General features: G+C 49.9%; 1 protein-coding gene across 8 annotated transcripts in view; it reads right to left on the bottom strand.

Moving 5' to 3' along the window:
• Window positions 1-7,645: 7,645 nt before the first annotated feature.
• The window catches only part of ARMC9 (armadillo repeat containing 9), a 141,553-nt gene continuing 127,772 nt past the window's right edge, over window positions 7,646-21,426 (bottom strand). For 2 of the 8 annotated variants that reach the window (XM_019739805.2, XM_019739806.2), the window contains one exon: window positions 13,625-20,211. In XM_019739805.2, the coding sequence (XP_019595364.2) occupies window positions 19,917-20,211 (295 nt within the window). In that variant the 3' untranslated portion in view covers window positions 13,625-19,916. The other 6 variants (XR_012490178.1, XM_074314880.1, XM_019739808.2 and 3 more) reach the window with 6 other exon arrangements.

The following is a 21,426-nucleotide window of genomic DNA, read 5'->3' as shown; positions in this document are numbered from 1 at the left end:
GGCAGTGGCTGTAGAGTGGAAGCTGCCCTGGCTGCAGTCACTTATTGCCGCTGTGTGATGTGTGTGAGTTCATATTAGTGTTTAAAGACCTTAAGCAGAAGTCTATACTCCAGGGGCAGCCACAGCCAGTGCTTCAAGCCTGACTGGCTACACTTGCACAAGAGGGTCTGTTAATTAGCACTGAAGTGTCAGAAGTCATTGTTCTTTAGTGAAAAGAGTGTTGAGGATGTGTGCCTGGCAAAAAAATACTACACAGGACCTCTGTCTGTGTCTGAATGAACCCAACAACCCAGCAGACCAGTGTCCTGGCTCCAGAACTTTCTCTAATTGGTCCTGGATCTCCCCATACAATGATCTGATTGGAAGATTAGACAGTCTTTGGTTATGTCCTTGAATTCATCCAGAGAGTCACTTTCCTGCAAAGGACAGAGAGTGGGGCTTCCTGAGGCTCCTGGGCAGTGGTCTGTTTCATGATTTTGGTAACAGATACTTTAAGTTGGGTAGCACTGATTTCATTGTAATAGGCCATCTGAGCAGGAGGTGTGGGGGAAGCTTACCATCTTCACCTATCTCTGGTCCTTGGAGGCCTCCCATGTCCACTGCAGGGGCTGCCCAGTCAAGGGGGGCAGCGCACATAGTAGGAAAAGAAAGAAGCCAAGAAGGAGCTAGCGGAGAGGAGAGGAGAAGGCGGGAGGGTGGGGGAGTTCAGGGGGCAGGGAGGACAGAGTTTTCAAAGCATGAGTGGTCTTGTTTGGAGTCTGGGAAGGGCCCTCGCCCAAGGGAAGATTGTGTCAAAGAGAAGCCCAGATCACAAGGGGTTGAGAGAAGATGGGAAGAAGTTAAAAGATGCTCCTTGCAGGGTCCCTATATGATCAATACAAACGACAGCATCCTGTTACTAGGGACTCCAAGTTGCCTTCTATGGCAAAATCCTGATTGAACCAAGACTGACCTAACAACCAAGATGACATTGCTATAACCAGTAAGATGTTTGAAAACCATAATTCTGGGGCCTGCCTGCAGAGAATCTGATGGAACCTGGGAAATTTTAGTTTTCCAGTTTCCCAGATGATTCTGATGTACAGGCAGGTTTGGGAACCACCGGCGTTGAACCCTCCAATTCCAGCTCACTTGGTCAGCCGTGGGCAAGGGCCAGCAGAGGGACATTTTCTCCTGTGAGCCTGGGGATAAAGAAGGTAGAATGAGGAGGGAGCTAGGGAGGAAATTGGAGGCAGGCCTGGGAGGGTTGAGGAAGTCACTATTCCTAGTGAAGCAGGTAGCAGTTGAGGAAGCAGAGGAGGGTTTAGGGGATTAAAAAGAGTGGGGAAGGGTGGCTACAGCCTCTGTGTGGGATCTGAGAAGGCCAGGGAGGGACGGTGAGGAGTGTTAAGGGCCAGGCAAGAGTGTTCCTATGTACCCTAGAGACCCAGGCTGTGGCTGAGGTCGGGACTGTCCAGGGCTCCTTTGGGCACCAGTGACAGAAACTCAACTCAAAGTAGCTCAAGAGAAAGGAATGTATTTGTTTGTATGATCGAAAACCCTGTCTCTTGCTCTCTTGTTCTCGCCCCATAACCCACCCCCTGTACAGCTCACCTGTCTCTTGGCTCTCTCCTATACGCACAGGCTTCTTCCATGAGGAGTAGCAGAAAGGCAGGCTTGCACACGGCCTTAGGCATTTATCACCCGACATTGAGGACCACGGAGGAAAGAGGTGTTTTCCCTCCCAACCTCCGTATATAAAATTCCAGGGAAGGACTCTCTTTGGTGTTGCTTTAGTCATGTGCCCAAACCTGGGCCAATGTCATGTCTAGGGGTGTTAGGGTAGTGTGATTGGCCAGGCCTGGGTCAAGTGTCCTCTGCTGTGGTTGGGGCAGGGCCCTGGGACTAGCAGCCCTACAGGAACTACATGGAAGGGGCAGATTCCTCAGCGGGAGCTGCTGCCCTGCTTCCCCCAAAATAAGACCCAGCCGGACAGTCAGCTCTAATGCGTCTTTTGGAGCAAAAATTAATATAAGACTGGGTCTTATTTTACCATAATATAAGATCAGGTATAACATAACATAACATAACATAACATAACATAACATAACATAACATAACATAACATAACATAACATAACATAACATAACATAACATAACATAACATAACATAACATAACATAACATAACATAACATAACATATAATAAATACCAAGTCTTGTACAGTGGTACCTCAGTTTTCTAATGTAATCCGTTCCGGAAGACCGTTCGAGTTCTGAAACGTTCGAAAACAGCTGACAGCTAGGCCTCAGGATCTTGCACTCAGTGGAAGCCGCATGACATATTCAATTTCCGAGGCGTGTTCGAAAACTGAAGCATTAACGTCTGGGTTTACAGTGTTCGTAAACTGAAATGTTCGTCAACGGAGACGTTCAAAAACCGAGGTACTACTGTATTAATTTTTGCTCCAAAAGACACACTGGAGCTGATTGTCCGGCTAGGTCTTATTTTTGGGAAACACGGTATTATCAAGAAAGCAGAAGAGATACGTTCAGTCCTCCAGTTTATATCAAGCCCTTTGGACACTTAAATCATCTTCCAAAATGGACCCCCGAGGACCGGGAGCCCTAAAAGGAAGAAGAAAGGGGTGGTGGTAGCTGTGTGGGAAATGTCTTCACCTGTTTTCCTGACAAGTCCTTCTCTCTTGGATGGAAGGAGCCCCATGCTGGCCAATAGAAGGTGGACAGAGCTTTTTTGGAGGCTGGCCGCTCTCTGCCCCTCTTCCCATGCCTGGGTCCCCACTGGCTGGTGTGGGGACAGCCAAGGCCACCTATGGCTTTGTAGGTGTGGGAATCAGTCAGGTGGGGCTGGAGCTGGGCAGCTGAAAAAGAGAAGCCAGGGTTCAAAAAGGCCCAGGAATCAGAGTGGGGGAAGTGAGGGGGGACTTGGAAGAGGGTGGACGCTAAGCAGGAATAGAAGGAGCCCTCCCTAAGTGCTGCCCTGGACGCAGGCCAGCTGGGCTGCACCCCAGGCTCCTGTCGGCAGGGCACGGGGGGCACACTCTCACAGACACACACAGAGACAAATGCACACCCGCAGCAGCACACATAGCCATAGGTGTGCAAGTGACACAGACCCACATATACACACACACCCAGGGACAGACATGCACACACAGAGATACATTCAGAGATACAAACAACACTCATACACACATAGGTCAGACACATGCAGACACACTCACACAGAAGCATGCATGTTCAAAGAGAGACACATATGTACACTCATATTCAAACACACTCATGCACATATGAGATACAGGCACACCCAGTAAGAAGTGTACACACACACACACATAAACACACACATTTCCAGAGAGATGCACACACACACAATTACTCATCACACACAGAGACACACCCAGAGAGACACACTTTCACACACATAGATACACATGTGCCTACAGCCTTTCCCACACTGGAGGAGCCTCCCTCACCTGGCTCATCGGTTACCAGTGAAACCCTGCCTGGCAGGCCCTTGGGAACTTGGGAACGGGCTCAGGACCAGGCAGGTCCCTACTGCATCCAACGGCCTCTTTTGATCTGCCCCCAGGTCCTCAATCTGTGCCCACTCCTGCCTCCAGGAGCTTCTGGGCACTGCCCACAGGCCCTTGACATCTACCCCCAACCTTTATTCTAGCCACGTTGGCTTTCTTCTCCCATTCACCAAGATCCCAGCTTCCTTCTGCTCAAATGCACTCCCTCCTTCTGAATTGAGTGAACTCCTGCTCATCTTTCAAAACCTACTTCGAATGTCCTCTCCCGGGGAGTAGATGCTCCCTCCCTGGGCCAGCATCATGTCTGTCTGTCCGTCCTCTACCTGTCCTATCACACAAGAGCAGGGACAGGCCTTTCTGTGTTCCTGGCAGCACAGGGGCGGGGAAGCACTGATGCCTGTCGTTAAATAGCCCAGGGAATGAGCTGCCAGCATTGGCTGCCTGGAGGAGACCCTGGCAGTCCTGCCTCGGCCATATTCAGAGGATGACTGGGTGTGCCCACCTCAGGGAGCCTTGGGCAACCCAGACAGATTTGCAAAGCTCCAGCCCCACCCCCAGCACACACGTTCACACTCACACTGACACACATTCACACGCGGGTGGGCATTGTGCCCTCTCGTCCTGGACAGCTGGGCTGCCCCCTCCCCCTAAGCCACCAATGACTCACATGCCCGCCTGCCAGGCGGCTGGCTTGGGCACACACAGCCTCCTTTCAGCCCCTCGGCCTCAAACACTAGCTTAGTCTTCCCTCCCCGGCGCCTCCCCCTCCCCGGTGAGCCGTCCTGGCCTCCCTGCCTGGCAGCTCGGCTCCAGGGGGAGGCCACGCAGAGGCCTCCTTCCTCGGCAGAGCACAGGGTGCTTGTCTCTCATCACCCGGCTCCTGTCCAAGCTAGCCCTGAATGGCTGCCTTTTTATGGCCCAGAGCCTGACCAGGTGCATTCTGGGCAGCATTGCTCCCAGCTATGGTGCTGTTACGACCAAGGGGACAGAGCCAGAGAGGCCATTGAGACTCGGAGTCCCTGGAGTCCCTCCCAGACTCTGGTCAAAGGCCTCCTCAGGGCCACTGGGGAAGCAGATAGGAGGCTGTGTGAGAGGAAGAGGCCCATACAGACTCTTCCTCTCACACAGCCTCCTATCTGCTTCCCCAGTGGCCCTAAGTGGCCTGGCCAGGCACACGTTTTTATTACTCGATTTTCCTGAGGAGACAACTGAGGCATAGAGAAGGTCAGCCTGCTAGTGAGTGGTGCAGCTGGGATCCAGTCTTGGTAAAGAGGGTTAAACACGATGGCCCTCATGGGGTTCTTGGAGAAGGGGTCCACAGTGGGCACCATGTGACAACGGTCACAAAATCTGTTCTGGGTTTTGCACATAGCACCCCTCCCTTCTTTGGTAACAGACCTCTCCACTCTGGTCTCAGGGTAGGCCTATCATGGTCCTTTATGTCCCTTCTTGCCCTGACAATGTGCTTGGTACAAGAGGTGGGCCTGTGACCTGTGCTGGGCCAATAGGGCTCTGCCCTGGGGAGTTTCAAAGAGGAGCTGGGAGAGGGACACCCCTTTGCTCTCTGATCATGGGGCTCTTGAGGGGTGCAACTCTGGGCATATTGGGGAATCGTGGTGCCTCACGCACCCCACGTCCCCTCTCTCTGTGGTGGTAGAGAACAAAACACTCAGAACAAAACAGAAACAGGACTCTGACACAGCAGAAGCCTGGTTCTAGAGCAGGGGTGTCCAAACTTTTTTCAACTTTTTTTACCAAGGGCCATATGTGGTAAAATACACAAACAGCCGGGCCACTCACTCGAGGGGAAGTATGTATTGCGTCACCTGGTTTATATAAGTAAACTAAATATATTTTTGGAATTTGCTGCAGGCCAATTAAAAATGGATTGTGGGCCGCAGTTGGCCCGCGGGCCGCAGTTTGGACACCCCTGTTCTAGAGGCTCTGTGGTCTGGCAAAATAGTGCCCCTCCTTCAAAGATGTCCACACCCTAATCCTCAGGACCTGTGGCTTTGTTAGGTTGTGGTCAAAAGCAGTACAGATGTGATTAAGGTTATAAATCTTAAAATAGGGTGGTCAGCCTGGATTGTCCAGCTGGCCCCAATCTAATCACAAGAGCTTTGAAAGCAGAGAACTTTCTCTGGCTGGAAGCAGAAGAGATGCAGCAGAAGGAAAAGTCAAAGAGATTCCAGGTGTGAGAGGGATTTGATGTGCCTTTAGTGGTTTTGATATACAGGGACCCTTGTGGCCCAGAGGCCAGAAGGAGGCCTCTGGGAGTGAAAGGCAGCCTCCAGCTGTCAGTCAGTGAGGACAAGGGACCACAGTCCTACAAACACAAGGAACTGGATTTTACTCACACTCCGAATGAGCTCAGAAGCAGACTCTTCCAGAGCCTCCCCATAAGAACACAGCTGTCTGACACCTTGATCTTGACCTTATAAAATTCTGAGTAGAGAAACTAGCTGAGGCAACTTGGACTTCTGACTTACAGAAGTGTGAGAGGATAAATCTGAGTTGTTTGAGGCTGCTAAGTTTATCACTTGTTACAGCAACATTAGGAAGATAATATAGACACTGAGAACTAGTGCCACCCCACCTCTTCTGATTTGGTTACAGACATCAGTATCTTTTCTTTGTGGTTTTTATCACCCATGACCAAAGACTCCTGACTGATGTTATTTTTATCTGACTTCTTCACTGTTTCCCAAACAGCCTGCCTTCATGGGTAAGTAGAAGATGGGGCACCCAGAACTTGGGAGCAGCCACCACCATGCAGACTTGGGAATAGTAAAGGGTGTGGGAGGACAGGTCCTTTTGGATCTGAGCCTTCAAAAGTTTGAAGCAGTTCTAGAAGGCTCAGGTGGCCCAGCTCTGCCCTTTCCTCACCAAGCTGGACCCCTCCCTACCCCCAAGCAGGGCTGAAGTCACCAGGGAGAGAACCATTGACTGGGAGCCAGGGAAAAGTGACTTGTCTAAGAATGTTCACTGGTGGCTTGGTCAGAGCTTGTAAAGGTTAACAGGGTCAAAAAATAGGGGTTCCAGTCCAAGATAGCGACAAAGAGGTTGCTCGAGCTCACCTCCTCCCAAGCACACCCCGAAAGCTACATTCTAGAAGCTAGCTGAGCAACAACTACCCATAGGGAGAACAAGAAAATAGCCACATTGAAAATGGTAGGAAAGGCTGAAACACATTCTCACCATAAATCCCACCCCCAGCACAGCGTCATGCTGATGGGAGGTGGAGGCAACTCACAACTCCCAGCTTCTCCTTGAGGACTGAAGAGTTTGGGCCCAACTTCTAAGACTGCCACCAGAGGAATGGGCCCCCTAACACCTAGCTCTGAAAGCCTACAGGGCTTGTGCCCATGAAAACCACCAAACAAAGAAATAGTTCTTAATCAGCTATCAATCCCAGGCCCTACTATCAAAATTCTAATGGTATTTTTTGCAAAAATAGAAAAAACAACCCTAAAATTTGTACAGAACCACAAAAGACCCAAAATAACCAAAGCAATCTTTGGTTAAAGAAAAACAAAGCTGGAGGCATTAAGCTTCCTGATTCAAACTATATTATAAAACTATAGTAATGAAAACTGCATGGTACTGGCACAAAAACAGACACATAATCAGTGGAACAGAATAGCAAGCCCAGAATAAACCCATGTATATATGGTCAATTAATTTACAACAGAGGAGCCAAGAATGTATAATGGGAAAGGACAGTCTAATAAATGGTGCTGGGAAAACTGGACAGCTACATACAAAAGAATGAAACTTACACCATACCCCAAATCAACTTCAATTGATTTAAACACTTGAATGGATTGTGACCTGAAATCATAAAACTTCCAGAAAAAAAAACAGAGGGTAAATTCCTTGACATTAATCTTGCCAATTTTTTTGGATTGTTTTTAGATTTGACATGAAAAGAAAGGCAACAAAAGCAAAATCAAACAAGAGGGATTGCATCAACCTAAAATGCTTCTGCATAGCAAAAGAAACTATCCTCAAAATGAAAAGTCCTCAGTGGTTGGAGTGTAGTGCTTGTAGCACCAGGGTCGCTGGTTCGATTCCCGCATGGGCCAATGGGCTGCACCCCTCCCCACCCCACAACTTGATTGAAAACAATGACTTGGCCTGGAGCTGAGCTGTGCCCTCCACAACTGGATTGATGATGGCGACTTGACATGGAGCTGATGGGTCCTGGAAAAACACACTGCTCCCCAATATTCTCCAATAAAAAAAGAAAAGGAAAAAGAAAAGTCAACTTACCGAATGGGAGAAAATATTTGCGAACCATATATCTTATAAGGAGTTAATATCCAAAATATACAAAAAGCTTATATAACTCAATAGCAAAAAACAGAACAAAACAAAAACACCAATTTGATTTAAAAATGGGCAGAGGACCAGAAAAGATATTTTCCCAAAGAAGGCATACAAATGACCAACAGGTACATGAAAAAATGCGCAACATCACTAATCATCAGGAAATGCAAATCAAAACCACCAGGAGGTATCACCTCTTACCTGTTAGAATGACTGCCGTCAAAAAGACAAGAGATAACAGCTGTGGGTGGGGATGTGGAAGAAAGGGAACCCTCAAACATTGACTGAGCAATGAGTGTATGCAGGCCGAGTACCAGGTGCTGGAATGGAAATGAACATTTCTTAGATACGACACCAAAAGCATGATTCATAAAAGAAAAAAAATCAATTAATTGGACTTCCTCAAACTTCAGAACTTCTGCTCTTTGAAAGACATTTGGAAAAGAATGAAAAGATAAATTGTAGATGGGAGAAACTTTGCAAGGCACATGTCTGATAAAGGACTTGTGTCTAGCATGTATAAAAAACTCTCGAATGTAATAATTAGAAAACAAGCAACCAATGGAAAAAAAAATGAGTAAAAGATTTGAATGGCCAAAGGAGATATACAGATGGCAAATAATCACAGGAAAGAAGTTCAACATCACTAGTCATTAGGGAAACGTGAATGAAAAGCACAGCGAGGGAGCACTACACATCTACTGGAATGTCTGAATTAACAAGGCCACCATAGCAAGTGCTGCTGAGAACATGGAGCAGCTGGAATTCTCGGACACTGGTGGTGGGGACATAAACTGGGACAACTTTGGAAAACAGTTGGACAGTTTGTTAATAAGTTAACCTACTTATCACATGACCCAGTCATTCCCCTTCTAAGTATTTACCAAAGAGAAGCAAAATGCATGTCCACACAACAGCAATGAATCTCAAGATAATTATGTTGAGTGAAAGAAGCCAGACAAAAAAAATATCTACTGTGTGATTTTATACATATACTGGGGGTGCCAAAAAAATGTAAACACATTTTAAGAAAGAAAAACAGCATTAAAATTGTAATACTCAATATATACCAATAACAAAAGATGAACACAAGTCACGTTGGACTTCTGCAATTACAAGAGCTGCTCAAAATGTCAGCGTCCAGACACTTCCGATTACGGCAAACTACTGCTTGAGCAACGGTGACCAAAGTGTCCACTTGTATACATTTTTTTGGCACGCCTGATATGATATATATATATAATATATATATATATATATATATATTATATATATATATATATATATATAAAATTCTAGAAAATGCAAACAAGCCTGTAATGACAGAAAAATCAGTTGCCTAGAGATAGGGGAGAGGTGGGGGGAGACATTAGGAGAGGGCATAAGGAAATTGTAGGGTCTCAGGTGTCTGTTCACTCTGTTGTTAGTGGTGATGGTTTCTCGGGTGTTTACATACCTAAAAATTTACCACACTGTACACTTTAGACACATACAGTTGATTGTATGTCAATGGTATGTGAAAGGTGTTAAAGAGAAGAACAAGATGGGGACTATGACACAGGCTCCCTGAGGGAGGTAGTGGTTTGGGGGGAGGCACTCGGGTCACTCCAGAGGGTGGTGAGCTCAGGGCGGAGCCCTGAATTGAGACCCAAAGCCCTGGGGCTCAGGTGTTGGTGGGGCTGGTCATAGAAATGCAGACTCCAGGTGACTCCGGCACATTCAGCTTTGAACATGCGTCCACCTGGACAGGGCACTCCCTGCCTTCCCTGCCCTCTTGGAGCTCACCAGCAAAGACCCCACAGTGTGCCTGTGTGGTGATGGGGAGAGAGTAGGAAAGATCTCCTGGGAGTTGATGTCCCAGCAGAGGCCCAAGGAGGAGTGAGGGTGCATGGGGAAGAGCAGGCAGGCGCCGGCCATGTCTGCCAAGGAGACAGAGGCAGGAGCTGAAGCCAGGAGCAAATCAACTCTGTGTCTCCTGGGGGCTAACACCTCTCCAAGGCCTGTAGGGCCTTTCTTCGGGCTCCGCTCAGCCCCCAGCTCAGCCCCCACACGTCCCACCACCTCCACTGCCTGGCTTTCATGGCACCAGGCAGGGTCTCAGAAACCGGGGCTCTGCCCAGAGAGTGATAACAGATGGAGCACGATACACATTTTAGGGGGCTGTGTCCCTGCCCCACTGAAGACTCCAGTCTGCTTCAGTCGCTGGGAAAGCATCCCTCAGCCAGGGATAAGGGACAGATATAATCCTGTCTGGTGGTGAGAGGTGAGGAGTGCGAGGAGCTGAAAGGCACCAGGGGACAGATAGTGAAGGGGAGCAAGCTGAGACGGAGGCTGGGTGGCTCTCTGCTTTGCCCTCAGTCCGGCTTGGTCAAGAGGAGCTGGGCACAGAAAAAGCAAAGCCATGCGCCTGGAAGGTGTTTGGACTGCTAGCAACCACCCAACTGTGGGGTCTCCTGGCTGCTCTCAGGGTCTCAGGCTTTGGACAATGGAAGGAAGGAAGCTGTGAGGCCAGCCTTTGGAGAATAGACAGTCCAGGAGTGTGGTGCTGGCTGTTCAGTGCTGTCAGCTAAGCCTGCTTTGGGAAGGTGAAACCCCAGACCCAGTCCTGCTTGACCAAGGAAGCTTCCAGCTGGGCCCCCCTTCCCACCTGTCACTCAGGGTGTCATGCGGGGTTTCAGCTCCCACTCCCCACATAAGAACGCAGGATATGGTGAGGCCAAAAAGGAACACCCACGGAGCCATAGATAGGGGAGTCATACCACTATATTCTCGCTGGCGGCTGGTTGGAGACACAGGAAGCAGGAGCCACATGATCCGCAATTCACTGTCCCTTCTCTGCCAGCCAACCAACCAACCAACCAACCAACCAACCAACCAACCAACCAACCAACCAACGCAGTCATGGCAGTTATATCAGTGGCTAATGGCTGGCTAACTGGTTAGAGCTGATGGCCAACCAGTCACAGCTGATGGCCATCTACTACCCGAGCCAGCACCTCTCCACGTGAAGGCGAGAGCCTGGAAACTGCTCTCTGGGACTCTGTCCCCACACCACCTTGTTCCCCATGGACAGATACCACTGTAAATAGCCCTGGGGTCCCTGTGGCAGAGCAAGGCCTGTGGCTCTGGGAGGCTGAGCTCATCCATTTCCAGAGGAGATATAAATTGTGGGCCTGAGGGAGACCATGTCTTCAGGGGTCCCCCCACACCACTTCTGAGCAGCATCTCTTCTCCCATCCCCCACCCTGTCCTGCTCTTCCTATCAAAAGAGGGCGGGGAGACCCTGATGGAATCATTTCTCTTTGAACGGAAATTTCCTCTCTGGGATTTGTGGCTCACACCATTTGGCCCAATTGTAGACCACAGTTCTGAATCACAGTTTGGTCTAGGTTTGAAGCCGGCCTTAGACCTGGATACCAGGTCTAAGTTTATGGATACCAGGTCTGCGAGCTTATGGAGCCAGAGGCAGAGAGAGGAGGACAGGCTAGGGGGCCCCTCCCCCTCCTCTCTACTTTGACCCTTTGCTGGCTGGGCCAGTGCCTGGTGCCTCCCCTCCCTCCTGCCTGAGCTGTCTGTCGTCCGGCTGGAGCAGGAGCTGGAACATTAGCAGCAGCTCCCTCACCCCCAGGAATGGATAGGGGGGGCATTTTCAAAGCCAGGGGACCCATGATTCTGGAGAGCAGGACCCAGGATCCTTCCTGAACATGGGTCACTGCAGGTGTGGGGAGTCACTGGTTATAGACGTTGAAGGACAAACGAAGGAAAAAAGAAACCCCCCTCTTGGATTTGCTGCTCTAACAGCAGAAGCAGACCAACCTGGGCGTGCATGAGGTGAGGAAGCCTGCCCCAGGGCACAGAGGGAACAAGGTGGGGCACAAGGCATTCAAGGCTGTCCCTACCTCGGCAGCAGTCAGGAAGCCTTACATTTGAGCAGTAAGCTTTGGTGTATTTCCTTCTTGGGTCAGACTGAGTTTCTGAGAACTTGTATTTATTTGCAACTATGACCTTGAACTTTTTGGTCCATTTTGTTTGGCCCACTGCTGCTCCTGCCTTATGGTGACCTTAGAATCCTTGCAGGAACCTTGACTCTCACGACTGAGGCTGTGGAGTGGGTCTAGTCCCCCGGCAGACCATGACCGTGGCACTGTGGCACCACTGTTGGTCCCACCTTTACTCGAATTGCTGCTTCCCAGCCACCTGGCTGCATGGTCACCTTGCTTGCCCCTTCCTACTCATGCATTTACACTTGTCCCAGATGGGACCATCACCATTTTGAAACAACAATGAAGGTGGAAAGCTGTTCTCACAAGAATGAACGGTGGAGTGGTCTGGGACTTCCTGAGATGTGTTTGTTGCTAAAGAAGCAGAAAGGACCCAGCTAAATACAGTTCTCCTGTGAGGACCTGAGGCCGAGGAACGGAACTGCTGGTGTTGGTACCACGCTTCCCGATGACCAGGGTAAGGAGCACATGCGTGGGTGGGAGGGTGGATGGCTGCACAACGAAACATTTCAGAACTGGACTTACAGGTGCTTTGTCCCAGCCACTCATTTCAGATGGGTTTCCAAGGAAGGTTGGGTGCCATGGGGCAAGCAAAATTCATTCAGCAACCCAAAGTCTAAGCGAAAAGGATCACTGCTTTCGTTTCAAATCTTTTGGTTGCTAGTAAGTGACACTCAGCCTGAAGAATCATTAAAAAAAACAAACACAAAAGGCAGGAATTTGTTGGCCCAGATAAGCAGAAAAAGGAAGAGGTGTTGCTAGAGACAAATGCCACCGTCTCTGCTTCTTCCTGGATGGTGGGTGCCTCGTTCTCTCCTCCTACAGACAGGGATGTGACAGCTGGCAATTAGCATTTCAGTTCCACTGCTTAGGAATGGTGACAGTGTCTCCACCTCATGGCCCAGCACCTTTTTTAGAAAAAATACAGTTGACATACAATATTATATAGTTTCATGCGACCCCAGCTCCCTTTGCCCCCCTCTTCTGGCACTTTATCCAGGCTCTATGCCCTACCTTCTACCAGTAAACGCAAGGTCCCCAGTAAACACAGGCCCTGCCCTTCTGGACCTGTAGGTCACTGGCAGAAGCAGTGACTGGCAGTTAGTAGCAGTGCCACGACATTCAGCACACAGGGCAGGTGTGTTTCCGGGCAGTGTGAGCAGCAGTGTGCCAAGTGGGAAGGTGTCCAAGGAACATTCAGATTAACCATCTGGTGGTCCTCAGTTATCAGTAACACAGGAAGAAAGGCTGCAAGCTAGTTCCTGGAAGGTGACAGCCTGGGAGTGAAATGATGCTGACACTTTGGGCCAACACCAAGATCTGAGGATATGTAGAAACATGTGGACAGAGGCGTCTGGAGTAGCCGCCTGCCCACCGCCCATGCCACCCTTTGGGCTTGCCATTCTAGGGGACCCACACTGCCCTGCTCCTCCCAATTTGCCTGGTATGGTACGAGGTCCACTCAACATTCTGCCTCAGGCTGTGTCTCCTTGCACACTCCTTCTGCCAGTGGGGTGCCGGGAAACGTTTAACAACTGGCTCTGGGTGGGGGGAATCCTAGTTTGTCATGTTTGCCAATTTCTGTGGTGTGAATATTCCCAGGATGGCCAATTTCAAGCTACCAAAGTGACGTCACTGAACAGAGTTGGGAAGAGACGATCATCATTATATGGTATTTTCTCCATACAGGTACAGCAGGTATAAATAACCTCCAGGACACAGACAATAGTGAGCGTCATCAAACAATTAAAAAGGGATGAGTTTTGCATATTTATTACCTTTGTTTTCAATCGAATTTATTTAATTGTAAGTTCATGTAATTTAAGTTTTGGTCATGGCTATGATTAACACGAGCTCATAGAATTCCTGAAAACGTAGCGATCTTGCCCAGGTGCCAGAGGAGGGCCTGGTGGACTCCCAACTCGCAGGGCTCCTCAAGACCACTGTTCCGTGGCCCTTGCTTCGGCCCCCCCTCGTAGAGCTCATGCCAACAACCTGTCCCCTCTTCCTTCTCTAGGACGCCCCCCATTCACGTCCTATCAGTGCCTTCAGCATCTCGCTCGTCACTATAGCTTTTCCCAGGGTCAGGCTGACCTCTGGCCCAACATTCTGGGGGCACTGCTTTCTGGTTGGTGGCCTCAGGTGGCCCATCTCTCCTCCATCTCCGACAATGGTGGCCGCCCTCTGTCGTTTCAACCTGGCACTGGTGCTCTGCCCTGGACTGTAGCCATCTACAAAGGCCAGAAATTCTTCCCTAAGATGCACAGCAACTCAAGGGCCAGTGGGACTGTGTCTCCTGTTGAGAGTTTAGCTAAACTACTTCTGATGCTGTTGTGGCAACACCCATTTTGTGTGGCTAAGTGGCCTGCAGGGGCCTTGAACTGACACTAGCCCCCCCTCGAGTGCATGGCCGAACAGCAGCCCTGAGTCAGAATAAGTGTGAATTCCTGCTATGACTTCCCTGTGGCCCTGGTGAGAAATGGTCGCCCCCACCTCCCAGTGCCTTCCCCTTGTGTGCCCCTCAGGTAAGACCATGGAACTGACCAAAACTGCTGCTCTTTTTGGTTTGAATTGATCAACCCAGCTTTAGTCCAGGAACCCTAGAAACACTCCCCTCACGGACCCTACTGAAGGCATGTGCCTGTACCTGCCGGGACCTCCCATGCGGCCCCTCTTGGAGAGCTGTGTAGTCCAGGACCTGTGAGAAATAAGCTTCTCTGTTTCACTTTCTCTTGTGGTCTTTCACCCAGGGCTCCACTTGACAAACATTAATTTAACAAAATCACACACTCCACGTCCCAGTAGCCCCACAGGATATGTTTGTTGAACTGAATTAAGGGGAGGTTACACCACAGTGGAAAAATCACCCTGAAAGATTTGGTTCTGAGAAGTGAGGTAAGTTCTGGACATCTTCTATGTGGTAGATTGTTTTGGTCATGCCCTGGGTAGGTCAGTTTGCCTGTATCCTGGTCCTTCCATACAGACTGCTTTGGCCAAGGGGTGAGCAGTAAACATGATGCAAGTAGGAACTTGACTAGTACTTGGGCTTGGCTTCTCTTACTGCAGCTGGAGACCTGAGACCACGATGTGAACGAGCCCAAGCTCGCTTGCTGGAGGATGAGAGCCCTCACGGAGGAGAACCAGCCAACAGCCAGCAGCCACTGCCAGCCATGAGTGAGGCCCTTGCCTGCCCTCTCACCACAGATGAACGCCTGGGTCCAGCCAAACCCAACAGCACTGTCCGTCTGGGCCCAGCCCCCATTGCTGATCCACATAACTGTAAAGCTAGTAAATTGTTGTTTTTAGCTACTAAGTTCTGGGGGTAGTTTGTTGTGTGCAAAAGTGAACAGAATCATTCCTTAGCACAACTTACCACTGACAGTGTTGGGAGAGATGAAGGTGGGCAGGTGGGCAGGCCCAGCACCCCAGCTACGAGGCTGTGCCATCGGCTCACCGGAGGGACGAGGAGCCCCCAGAACCCAGATGGGGATGCGGGAGGCTTGGGGAGCATTCATCCTGCACACAGAATGTAAGGGGGCGCCCCCAAACTTGGTAGTCAAGATAAATAATATTTTAATGAAATATTAAAAAAAATCAAATCAGCAAACTCTGGCCCATGAGCTGGCTGCCTGTTTTTATAATAAAAAGTTTTGTTGAAATCGGGTTTGGGATTAGGGTTTGGCAAGCAAGGTATGGTGATACAGGTAGGTGCAGGGTCAGATCTAGTTTTTATGAAAAAGTTTGCTGTTTTGTTTGTCATGGATGTTTTGGTATCATTCTCATTTATCTGTGCGCTTGTTTTTCATTTAGCTCTTGATTTGGGCCAAATCCTTCCCAATTTACTGAGTGACCCCTGGTATTTGACTGGATCTCAAACCTCTGTCTGCCTATTATAGTTCCACCAAGGATCATAATTTAAGCTATTTCCAGACACTTACACCTCGCTGTGGAGGAAGCAAATGAGATCAAGGTCTACACAGGAGAAATTAGGGAGTCAGCTTCCAGAGGCAGAGGAGCCACCATTTTTCTTTATTTTATTTTATTTATTTATTTAGCCACCATTTTTCAAAAGCCCCACAGGTGCTTCTCTGCGGCTTTCCTGGGTAGCTCTCACGGGCCAGTCTTGGCAACTGGATGGTAAGAACTCCAGATGACCATTTTGGTTCATTTATGTACAGGTACCCTGCTTTTCCAGTTTGTTTTTATGAAAAACCTACATTAGTATCCGTTTTCACTAATCAGAAGAAATCCAAAGAGGATTTTCACTTTTACAGAAAAAGGCGAGTTGCAAAAACAGTGTTCAGTGTTTGGCAGGGAGCCGTTATAGAGGGGCAGCAAAGGGGCCGCCAAGCTCTGTCCCCCGGATCTACACTTAGCATCTCAGTATCAAGCCACCAGAGCTCCGAGCTCTGTCTGGGACCATCTGTGCCTTATCTTGATTGATTCTATGCGTCCCTTAGCAAGATGTGTCCCTAAGGCATCAGAAAAGCCTGAGAGTTCGTAATAAGGGTGTTACACTTAGCATAAAACTGGACGTAATTAAGTGTTTTCATTATGGTGAATGAAATAAAGACATTGTGTGTTTGTTGAATTTTGGGTCTAAGAACACTCAAAAAATTTTCCATATAATTAATTGTAATAATTTCTTCACTTGACGCCATTTTAGCTTACGAATGATTTCACAGAACACTCTGCTTTGCGATGGCGGGGGGGACCCTGCATTTGATGCCCACCCCCTCATAGAACTTGTTTATATCCAACCCCAGCAAACTTAGGGAGGCCAGCAGATAGGTGGGCTGTTTATGAATAAACTGTTGGTATTTTAAAAAGTTTCTTGGGTGTAGAAGTGTGTGTCTGCAAAGAAGATTCTCCAGGGTGTGGTTTGGAGGCCCAGGGGTATTTTCTTTCTCTGGAGAACCACCCAAACTGCACCTGGTGAGCTCAGTATAGTTTGACCCTGAGTAGGCTACTTCCCTCATCTCTTAAAAGACAGTCTTTTCTTTTCCCGGAATCGCCAGACATTTATAAATCAGTCTTCAGCTCATTTGTAGGCTCGAGGGAGAAAACAGCCTTCACATCAGGTAGACATTGGGCCGAAACGGATGACTCCCACCCACTCTGGATTTCTGGAGTTGGGGCTGCTCCCACGCTAAGGCAGGGGAGAGGCCATGCCAGTCGGCGGCATCTGAGGAATCTGAAGGGGGCGGGTTTACTGGAGAGAACAGAGAAATTTTTCCATTACGCTCCTCTGCTGTTTCTGTGCAACCACTCTTTTCAACGGTTCACCACAAAGTGATTCTACTTCAGGGATCCGTCTCTGCTTTTCCGGTCTGTCCATATCAATGACACTGGAGATAAGCTTTTGTGTTTTCTCTGTACCTCCTCAGGTCAAGTCAGGAATTCAGAGAGTGCCTGGAGGCTGCCATTCCCAAGAAGGCAGAGAAGTGTTCTCCACAGCTTCTCCCCCAGGAACACAGAGGGGCTCACACATTTCCAGAGAATCAGCATGTGGCCGCAGGGCCAGTCACACAATCATGGAGTTCTAATGTGCCCAGCCTTGTGCCACTGCCAAAAACTCATGAGATTAACCCAATGTCCCTGCCCGTGCCAAGTTTATGGTCCTCTCAAGAGTCTCCAGCCTCTTGCCTGCTCCAACGCTCTTCTGTTTACCAACTCGGCCTGCTCTCCTGAGGCATCAGAAGGCCACTGAAAAGTGCAATGTTGTCCAGTGGCACAATGCCTCCACTAAAGGGCCTGGCCAAGGCAGATGGAGTGCCTGGGGAAAACATGTGACTGTATTCACACACACAAGTGCCATCCAAACACTGATTAACTTATCTCAATATGTCTATTTTAATTGAGGTCAGACCCTGCTACTAGCTTTGGTACCATTTCAGATATGGAGGCCTTGCTGGCTCTGCAGGAGAATTTCCTTTCTCTGTCCTATGACCTGAGCCCTGATGTCACTCGCGGCAGGAATGGGCACAGGCCTCCCTCAGGGGGACTAGTCATTTTGCCTGTGGAGCTGTTTGCGGTTGAGGTCTTAATGGAGGGAAGGACACAGGTTGTTAAACTGGTCAACCCTCTAAGCTTTTAAAACACATGTGCCGAAGCTCAGGGCTGCTCTGGACCAGCCACATTCTGAGCTATACCGGGGGTGCCAAACAAATGTATACACATAACTTGTATTCATCTTTTGTTGTCAGTCTATGTTGAGTATTTTAATACAGTTTTTCCTTTCTTAAAATGTGTATACATTTTTTTGGGGGCACTATCTGTATGGGAACTAACAGTCTTCTTACCAGATTTTAAAAGAGGAAGAAAATATCAAGTCTGCTGCTCAGGCACACGGCTTGAGAATGAGTTTCTCTTACTTTAAGTCCCTTTCGTTTCTTCGTAGTTGGTCCAAGTGAGAAAAGCTGGTTTCCGCTGAGGCCACAGCCCAGCTCTGGCTGAGCTCTCTGGGCCCCACACAAGCTCCCGGATGGACAGGCTTGCTGGTTTGTCTCATGCTGTCTACCCAGCTATGTGCCTGTGACAGCCCTGTCATCCTGTGTGTGTGCAGGGCGACCAGGGAAGGACAATGACAGGGCCTCCCCAACCCTCCCCATCTGGCTGTGCCAGCTGTGCCAGGAACAGAAAAGGAGCCTGGGTCCGGGGGCTGCATGGGCCTGTGCTTGGCCTGCCTGGAGAGCCGCCCTCTCCTCAGCTCGCCGTCCTCTCCTAGCCACCCAGAGGCTCGTAGACAACTGTCTTCCACATCTGTCTCCCACATCTGTCACCTGCAGCTGCCAGCTTGCCAAGAACAGGAACCTGGTCGGTTCTCTTGCAGTGGGACGGTGACACTGGGGAAGAAACCATCCTCACTTCCTGTGAGATTGGCTGCCTGGAGAAGAAAAAGCAGAGCAAGCTGCCAGCACCAAGGTGGTCTCCGTACAGAGCCCCCTCTGTCACATACAATCTGTTCTTTCAACCGGCTCTGTGCAAACAGAATAAAGAGAATCTTCCGTCTCCCAGGTCATCTGCTCTGCAGCCAGGGCATGGCTTGTTTGGCCACACTCTTTCCTCACAGGAAGCAGGCTGCTTGGCATGGGGCGCTCAGTGAGTTTTGCTGGCAATTGCTCATGTGTTTGTTGAGGACACAGGACATAAATTCACTGCTTGCTGAGCTCTTCACATTGGCTGGGGCCATGCAGTGCTGTTGGCTGTGGCGGGGCCAGCCAGCCCATCAGCAACTGGGTGTTGTTATTGCGAGCATTATTACCTGGGGTCCCTGGTAGGGTGCAGCCTGGAAGCCGCACAGTGTTAGAGAGGGCCTGTCTGCCTCTCCTGGCCACGCTTTCCCTGTATGGGCTGGTGCTTCCTCTGGCCTGGTGTGAGGAAGCAGCTTGACCTGGCCCGCAGGTGGGGAGACGTGGGTGGGGCTTCCCTGTGTGTTTCCCAGCAGATAGGCGCTGGGAGAGGGGGGAGGGCCCAGCAGGCTTCCAGGCCATGGCCCATGAGCCACACTTCAATTCCAGCAGGTCCCCAGTTGGCCAGAGCACCCAGGGCCATGTCAGGAAGGGAATAGGGCAGGGAGGGCTGGGGACAGCACACAGAAATGCGTATATCCTGTGACTGATTTTATGCTGCATGACATTCTTTTGTTCTGCTTCTCTTTTGTTGTCCCTTATTTTCAGTAAAGCTCTTTGCAAAGGTTCAGGCTCAGCTGGGGAGTGGAGGGGGGTGGTCATCTAGCCCAGGCTGGGAGGGGACAGAGGGAGAAGCGGTCTTTATAGAGAGCAAAAGAGTGGGAGGGGGGCCCCCACCCTCAGTCCCTCTGCTGGCCTCTCCACCGCCTGTCTACGAAGAGGCACCGATTCTGTGACTTGGAGGTTGCCTCCCACCAGAAGGCAGGTCTGATATTTCAGGGATGACCACGCAAGCCCCACAGAGGGGGCTTTTATCCTTGAGTGGCACTGCGTGGATGGTCTCACTCCATCAGCTTGTGTATGAGCCCTGAGGCCAAAGGCAATTTCATGAATGGAGAGATTAATGGAGAAATGGTCCCTAGGCCAAGGAAGCCCCGCTTGGGCACTGGTCCTTTGGGGAGGAGAAGCTGGCCTTTCCCATGGGAAAGGAGCCGGGTCCACCAGGGGAAGCCCAGAGCCCTTCCCGCCAGGCTGACTTACTCTGCAGGCCCTTCCTGGAGGCTGCTGTGGACCCAGGGCGGCTGGCCTGCTGGGGGCCACCCCAGGAGAACTGAGGGGCTAGAGCCGATGCCTTGGCCTTGGGTGGGTTCAGGTCCAGGATCTCCGGGGTGCGGGGGGTCCGGAGCTTGCAAGTGAAGGCTGATGAAAGTTCCCTAGAACAAAATGTGCCATCTAGAGTCACAGCAGGAAGGAAGGACTCCCCGTTCTGAGCACAGATGGAAGCCGGCAGGCACTGTCCTGGGCACGGGGTGGGAGTGGGTAGAACAGGGCACCCAGATGCTTATGTCCCTGTCTCCATGGAGCTCGCATTCTAGGGGAGGATGGAGAAAATCAATACATGCTAAGGAGGAGATAAGCAGGGAAGGGCAATGGGAAACGTGGGAGAGCACTGAAGTGTTGGGATGGCTACAGACGGCCTGGTCCGTAGGAAAATGTTCGCCAAAGATGTCCAGGTCCTAATCCCTGGAATTGTACGTGAAAAAGGGGAACTGAGGTTGCCAATCTGCTGATTTTAAAATAGGGAGATTACCCTGGATTATCGGGGTGGGCCCAAGGCAATTAAAGGGGTCCTTGGAAGTGGGAGAGGCAGAAGAAGTCACAGAAATAGGCATGACGATGGAAGAAAGGCGCAGAAATGCAAGGTTGCTGGCTTTGGGGATGGAGGGACCATGAGCCAAAGTGGGCAGGCGTCACTGAGCTAGAAGCCAGACAGCACAGAAAAGAGGTTCTCCCTAAGAATTCCAGAAAGGAATGTGTCCTGTGGACACCTTGATTCCAGCCCAGTGAGATCTGGGATTGGGCTTCTAACCCACAGAACTGTAAGACAGTAAATGTGTGTTGTTCAGGTCACTACACTTCTGGTAATTTGTTAGAGGAGCAATAGGAAACGCGTTTTAGATGGCTGGCCAGAGAAGACCTTGCTGAGAAGGTGATATTCAACCCCCAAATGATCCTGTGAAGCAGGCATTACTACCCCATTTTTCAGACGTAGAAACTGAGGCTCCACGTTCGTAAGTTTTCCCAAATCAAGATCATAACAAACCAAGATCTGAACCCAGTGGGATTTTAAAGCCAGCTGTTGTCTAGACTCCCTCTGGATCCCAGCCACGCAGAGTGTTGGCCAAGTCTTGGAGCTGGCGTGCTCCTGCCCTACAGTGCCTGCAGCCATGAGAGCTCGGTGCTGTTTGACAAGAAGTCTTGGGAGTGGGATCCTGGCTCTGCGACCTCCCAGCCATGCAGCTGAGGCAGGGGACGTGATTACTTCACCCAGTCCTTGGCTCTCTGGCTGTCACTGAGCTGTATACACGCTCACCTCTTGCTTCAACTGCTGGGGCCCTTGCTAACTACATGCCTATTTTCTTGACTTT

This window comes from Rhinolophus sinicus, linkage group LG01, assembly GCF_036562045.2.
Source record: "Rhinolophus sinicus isolate RSC01 linkage group LG01, ASM3656204v1, whole genome shotgun sequence".
Taxonomy (NCBI): domain Eukaryota; kingdom Metazoa; phylum Chordata; class Mammalia; order Chiroptera; family Rhinolophidae; genus Rhinolophus; species Rhinolophus sinicus.
Note: the sequence above shows the minus strand (reverse complement) of the source record. Positions and strands in the feature narration are given on the sequence as shown.